Source organism: Emys orbicularis, chromosome 16 (genome assembly GCF_028017835.1).
Source record: "Emys orbicularis isolate rEmyOrb1 chromosome 16, rEmyOrb1.hap1, whole genome shotgun sequence".
Classification (NCBI taxonomy): Eukaryota; Metazoa; Chordata; order Testudines; family Emydidae; genus Emys; species Emys orbicularis.
The window spans coordinates 21931546-21938787 of record NC_088698.1 but is presented as its reverse complement, the minus strand read 5'-3'; the positions used below and the strand labels follow the sequence as shown (position 1 = coordinate 21938787).

General features: G+C 39.9%; 1 protein-coding gene across 1 annotated transcript in view; it reads left to right on the top strand.

Annotated features, from left to right (window-relative positions):
• The first annotated feature begins 401 nt into the window (after positions 1-401).
• PIWIL1 (piwi like RNA-mediated gene silencing 1) overlaps positions 402-7242 on the top strand; it is a 50159-nt gene continuing 43318 nt past the window's right edge. The window contains exons 1-3 of the mRNA XM_065417672.1: positions 402-482; positions 1652-1763; positions 6749-6874. Of these exons, the coding sequence (XP_065273744.1) occupies positions 402-482; positions 1652-1763; positions 6749-6874 (319 nt within the window). The remainder of the gene's footprint in view (positions 483-1651; positions 1764-6748; positions 6875-7242) is intronic.

Here is a 7242-nt window from a genome sequence, read left to right as displayed (position 1 = left end):
GCCGATCCCTGGTTCAGACGCTTAAGCATGTGCATAACTTTACTTAGTTGCAGTGATTTCAGTTGAGTCGTGTTGCTAAAGTTACATGTGTTTAAATGTTTGTAGGATTGCATCAAAGCACAGCTGTACAACACACTACTGAGAATTCTGGCAGCTGCCATCACCTTAACTAAAGTGATCCCCTTGGTGGCAACAGAAAAAATCTTTTTTTTTTTTTTTTTTTTTTTTTAAGTAGTGTAAACAGGGACCCTAGAGCACAATGGCTGGGCTAATCTAGCTAGATTAATCTTTCTCTTATACTGAACAAGATACCAAAAAAACCTCGGCTAAAAATTATACTGTCATGAAAAAAACAGAGGATTGTGTCCTATAACTATAGCTGGTTTCTCTTAGAAAAGAAAATGACTGGAAGAGCTAGAGCTAGAGCGAGAGGAAGAGCTCGTGGCCAGCAAATTTCTGTACCTCCTGTAGGAGCAGCTTCTGTGAGTGTTCATTTTTTCACATCCAGCACATCTACATTTTGAAATATTAAAATTCAGAGTTGTCTGCTTCCTATATACTTGTATATGTATCAAGGGTTTCATTTCAAATCAAACCTGTTTTTGCCTCACATGTCTGATAAGCAAATGCACTGCCACAGTAAAGGTGGTATATTCCTTTAAAGCTTTGTGGGTGTACGTGTCATTGACTTGCTAATGACCTTTGTGCCTTTCTGAGAGGTTTGGCAGTGTGCTAAACTTCATAGATAGGAATTCCTTTCCATAAGGACAGGTAGATCCCTCAGATGCCTGAGTTTGAGTGCTGTATTCAGCATGGGAGTGGGATAGCTCAGTGATTTGAGCGTTGGCCTGCTAAACCCAGGGTTGTGAGTTCAATCCTTGAGGGGGCTACTTAGGGATCTGGGGCAAAATCAGTACTTGGTCCTGCTAGTGAAGGCAGGGGGCTGGACTCGATGACTTCAAGGTCCCTTCCAGTTCTAGGAGATAGGATATCTCCATTAATTTAAAATTTAAATTTATTTAAATTTAAATTTTAAAAGTATATGGAACACACAAGATGCTGCCTTCTGATGAGTTGCATTAAAATATATATATGTGGTTATTCTAAAATATGTTAGGTATAACAGGCTTCCTTTCTGAAAAGTCAACTGCCTTTATCCCTATAGTTTTTTGTGGTATTTTCTGTAGTATCTTTGGGGACCAGGAATTGCATTTCATGTTCCTCCGATTGCAATAATTGCAGGAGCCTTTTTTTTTTTTTTTTTTTTTTTTTTTTTTTTTTTTTTAATTAAATAGAGAGAGAGAGAGGACGTGGTGGAGAGCAGCTTGAAGCCAGCTTCAGTTAACCAGTGATACAGCACTGCTATATGCAGAATAATCATGCCGTTTTCAGGGGGTGAGGGTGCGTTTCTGTAGTGTTGTCTTCCAAACTGAATGAGCAGTTTTACTGAATAACTTTTTGGTAACTTAGGTTAATATGTCACTCTATATTAAATAACCTATAGGCAATTAATTTTTTCCCTATATTAAATAACTGTCATAGGAACTTGGCTATGCAGTACACCCTCTGGTGACTTCATTTGATAGTACAGGGTTTTTTTTGTGATATCAGTGAGTGCTATTCCTAAGCATAGTGGACTTTGCAGGGTCAGCAGCCACCTAGCTATGTGCAACCTAGACCTCTGCAACCTCAACCACAACCGCCATCAGAGGGAGAATTTGTTGGCCGTGGACGACAAAGAGGAGCTCCTATTGTTCCACAAGGTGAGATGGAGGGGAGCAGGAAGTGAAGCTTATTGCCTAGAGAACAAGTATTTAGAAGACTTAATGATTTAACTAAGATAATTAAATATATATTCAAGATGGCATTTCTGATTTTTTTTTCTTCAAAATCAGAATAATTAGTTAAATCTGAAGTACTGAAATTTTTTCTGATGTCTCATAATGGCACATTATTCCTCAAACAGCCTGAACTTTGATGGAGCTAGATAAAGAAAGCAAAGTTTACTGTTGGGACCTGCTTATTCTACAGCCGGGCTCTAGTTGTCTTTGCTGTCATAGAATTAATAGTCCTGAGTGTATCTCTTTACTTTTGGCAAACGGTGGAGGTTGAAAGCTCTGTATAAGAAACCGTTTTTCAGAGCACATGGTTTTAATTGGTTTTGCCAGTTGAGGGTTGATGTTAAATAAGCAGACTGGAATTTCTTGTGATTAGGAAATGGAATATATTTACATAACTTGTTTCACCTGTTCCATTTTTTTCTATCCTGAATAATTAGTAAATACTAGGGCTGTCAAACAGTTAAAAAAAATTATGATTAATCACAAGATTTTTTTTTTTTTTTTTTAAAGGCGCAATTAATCACAGTTTTAATCAGTCTGGAGCAGCTTGGCCAGGGCGGCTCCATGGGGGAGGGGGAAAGGAGCAGCAATGGAGCAGGACAGCAGGGGGAGGGGCACCCCTGCCCTGGAGGCATGCAGCAGCACCCCATGAGCATGGCACCCTGGGTGGTGGCCCCGTTGCTGACCCCTAAGGCTGGACCTGTGCAGCAGGGAGGGGATGGTGCAGGCGTTGGGGGGTTGGGCTCCTCTCTTCTCTCCCCCCCCCCCAAGCAGGTTTTTAACGAGCTCTACTAAATTGCTCACAGACTATGGGATAGGGTCATGTGGTGTGCGATTTAAAGCTTGTTAAAAATAAAGCGATAATTTGTTTTGAGTTAATCGCATGTGTTAACTGCCATTAATTGTCTGCCTTAGTAAATACTTAAATTAGGATAGTGTTTTAAATACACAAGTTACCATATGGCTTGCTTTCAGCATTGCTTGGTTGAGGAGGGTAGAAATGATGCAACACACTTCTAGAACCACTACAGTTTCTTCTCTTTGACAGCTTGCACATGCAACTATAGTTGTAATAACAATACGAATTAGATTGAAATTCTTTTAAAGTGTCACTGAATTAAAGAGTCAACACTCCATTGAGAAGAATTAGAGAATTTAATCTCTATATATGCCCCAAAAGAGGTTGATGTAGCCAGTTTGATATCACTGCTCAAAGAGGTTCATGCTCTTCAGGTTCCAGATGTATGCTCATTCCCAGGAGATCTTTAGGCGTACTAGTACTACACAAAGCAGGCTTATTTTGCTGCGTACAGAAAGAAGAAAGTGATAACACATTGGCTCCAGGTAGATATTGCATATGGACCTGGAAGTACAGCCAATCTAATAGCAACCCATGAGCCTTCAGACAATTACACCACAAGATAAAGCAGTTCTTATAATGGTACTATGGATCTACCTCAGTTCAGGGGGCCCCAGACACCTGTCATATTTCTCTGAATGAGTTTTGAGTTTATAGTATGAGTGCAGACATCATTTCAAAACTCAAGTTACAAGTAATTTTTTCCCTTTAAATATTTTGTTGAAATGCAATAGGTTACAGGAAAAATATCTGAGAACCTGGGTCGAAATTTGGCATATTTCACAATTGAAATTAAGTTTTAACAAATAGTACTAAATCCCAAATTGGAATAATGAAGATGTTGAAAACACTGGTCTACAATTTTTGAGAAGTCGTCTGCTTCAGAGATAAAATGTGCTATTTATTATGTATTTTGATGTGCTGAATTCAAATATGACAATTAAAACAACTGATTGGCTACTGTTTCTAAGATATTTAAGTTTTTACATTTTATGTCTATGTATATTGTGTAGATAGTAGAGTTTTAATCATAAATTGTAAACCTAGGTCTTTTCATAGAATCATAGAATATCAGGGTTGGAAGGGACCTCAGGAGGTCATCTAGTCCAACCCCCTGCTCAAAGCAGGACCAATTCCCAACTAAATCATCCCAGCCAGGGCTTTGTCAAGCCGGGCCTTAAAAACCTCCAAGGAAGGAGATTCCACCACCTCCCTAGGTAAAGCATTCCAGTGCTTCACCACCCTCCTAGTGAAATAGTGTTTCCTAATATCCAACCTAGACCTCCCCCACTGCAACTTGAGACCATTGCTCCTTGTTCTGTCATCTGCCACCACTGAGAACAGCCGAGCTCCATCCTCATGTGTTTATGGTTGCTTTACATGATAATATTTCACCTGTCCTGTTTATGTAACACTTTAAAAATCAGCAAAAGGGTTATATAAATAAAATTTATTATGAAACAAAAGGCAAAAAACTATTCTGTACATAGTTTAGTCCTATTCAGTGTCTACTCGGCGCTTCTTGGCTTGTCTCTTGTATTCATTAAATGGAGCATCTCTTGTCACTGTCCAGCAATAGTCTGCAAGAATTGATGGGCTCCATTTGCCCTGATAGCGTTTCTCCATTGTTGCAATGTCCCGGTGAAATCGCTCGCCGTGCTCGTCGCTCATTGCTCCGCAGTTCGGTGGAAAAAAATCTAGATGAGAGTGCAAAAAATGTATCTTTAGTGACATGTTGCAACCAAGGCTTTTGTATGCCTTGAGGAGGTTTTCCACCAACAACCTGTAGTTGTCTGCCTTGTTTCCGAGAAAATTTATTGCCACTAACTGGAAGGCTTTCCATGCTGTCTTTTCCTTGCCACGCAGTGCATGGTCAAATGCATCATCTCGAAGAAGTTGACGAATCTGAGGACCAACAAAGACACCTTCCTTTATCTTAGCTTCACTTAACCTTGGAAATTTTCCACGGAGGTACTTGAAAGCTGCTTGTGTTTTGTCAATGGCCTTGACAAAGTTCTTCATCAGACCCAGCTTGATGTGTAAGGGTGGTAACAAAATCTTCCTTGATTCAACAAGTGGTGGATGCTGAACACTTTTCCTCCCAGGCTCCAGTGACTGTGGGAGTGGCCAAGCTTTCTTGATGTAGTGGGAATCTCTTGCACGACTATCCCATTTGCAGAGAAAACAGCAGTACTTTGTGTATCCAGTCTGCAGACCAAGCAAGAGAGCAACAACCTTCAAATCACCCCAAAGCTGCCACTGATGTTGGTCATAGTTTATGCACCTCAAAAGTTGTTTCATGTTGTCATAGGTTTCCTTCATATGGACTGCATGACCAACTGGAATTGATGGCAAAACATTGCCATTATGCAGTAAAACAGCTTCATTGATTCATCGAAGACGAGTCTTAAACAGTCTCCACTCATCTGGATCGTGAACGATGTTGAGGGCTGCCATCACACCATCAATGTTGTTGCAGGCTACAAGATCACCTTCCATGCAGAAGAATTGGACGAGATCCTTTTCACGGTCACGGAACTTGGAAACCCTAACATCACCTGCCAGGATATTCCACTGCTGTAGTCTGGAGCCCAACAGCTCTGCCTTACTCTTGGGTAGTTCCAAATCCCTGACAAGGTCATTCAGTTCACCTTGTGTTATGAGGTGTGGTTCAGAGGAGGAGGATGGGAGAAAATGTGGGTCCTGTGACATTGATGGTTCAGGACCAGAAGTTTCATCCTCTTCCTCGTCTGACTCAAGTGAGAATGATTCTGGTGCATCAGGAACCGGCAGTCCTTCTCCGTGGGGTACTGGGCGTATAGCTAATGGAATGTTTGGATAATGCACAGTCCACTTTTTCTTCTTTGACACACCTTTCCCAACTGGAGGCACCATGCAGAAGTAACAATTGCTGGTATGATCTGTTGGCTCTCTCCAAATCATTGGCACTGCAAAAGGCATAGATTTCCTTTTCCTGTTCAACCACTGGCGAAGATTTGTTGCACAAGTGTTGCAGCATATGTGTGGGGCCCACCTCTTGTCCTGATCTCCAATTTTGCAGCCAAAATAAAGGTGATAGGCTTTCTTAACCATAGTGGTTATACTGCGCTTTTGTGAGGCAAAAGTCACTTCACCACAAACATAGCAGAAGTTATCTGCACTGTTCACAGAAGTACGAGGCATCTCTGCTCACTTTGGCTAAACAGAAATGTGTCCCTTTGCAAAATCAAACACGGACAAATAAGAGAGCACGACACTGTATGATTTCTAGAGCTGATATAGGGCAATTTGTTCAGCAGAGTGATGTAAGCTTCGTTATGATTGCATCATCCATGACTTCTAGGAATAACATGATGCAATTCATATCATGTATGACGCAATACCAGCTTCAGATTGCATCATTCATTGTTTTGCCTAAAAAGCAAGTACTGTCCAAACCCAGTCATAGATTTATTCATAGATCCAGTCAAAGATGTATTTTAGTCATTTCTGGTTTAAATTGAGAACCCTTCCCTTTATAACTCACTTATCCTCCGCCATTCCCAAGTCAAGGGTCGTATATACTGACCCAATAGCATATCTTGAAAACTAGAGCCAATCAACAATTTTAAGCATCATTTTCGTTCTCAGTGACCCAGAATTAGTAAAGTTTGACTACATTTATTTCAGAAGCATTTTAGCTGTAGAGCAGTGAAATTAGGATTTAAAGTATATCCAGCTCTCTTCATTGCTATTTTAACTCTGTGTAATACCTGTCTCAGTCTAACCCTTAGCCCTATAGCACTTTTAGAGTTGTAAAATACATCTGAAATACCTACAGATTTTTTTTTTTTTTTTTTTTATAATGCCATTGTTCTGAGAGTTGAAGCAACCTTGAGGCTCCTTCAGATTGATTGTGCTATGGCAACTGTTCTGGCTTCTTCTGTTCAAGGGTTCAGTTCTTAGAGTCCTCAGCATTCTTTTGTTTGTATTTCACATTGTAATGGTTTAATTAATTGGTTAATTTTATCATGATTTATATTAATTTCCCCTCTCCCCAAAATTCCAGGACATGATATTTCAGTTGGTTTTCAGGAACTGTCATTAGCAGATAGGGGTGGACGTCGCAGAGATTTCTATGACCTTGGGGTAAATACTCGGCAAGCCATAGAACATGTTAAAGAGTCAAAAACAGGTAAGTTACAATTGTGGTTTCAAATATAAAATATGCTCATAGAAATATAGTGTACTATTTGCCATTGGCTTTGTCTCAACAGTTGTTTAAACTAGGATTATTTATATTTCAGTAGCGCCTAGAAGGCCAAATCAGGGACCAGGACTTCATTGTATTAGGAATGCTGTAAAAGCCAGGGGAGAAATAGTAGAAAAAACTGACCTTGCTCCAAAGGGTTTAAAATGTTAAGTGTTTCAGCAGGAACAAGACATTTTCATTTGAGGATACCTCTGTTGGTTCTATTACATATTTTTGTTGCACATTTATTGGGCGTCTCTTTTAGCTAAAAACTTGACAGTCATTTATTGAAATTAAATCACCCCAACTTG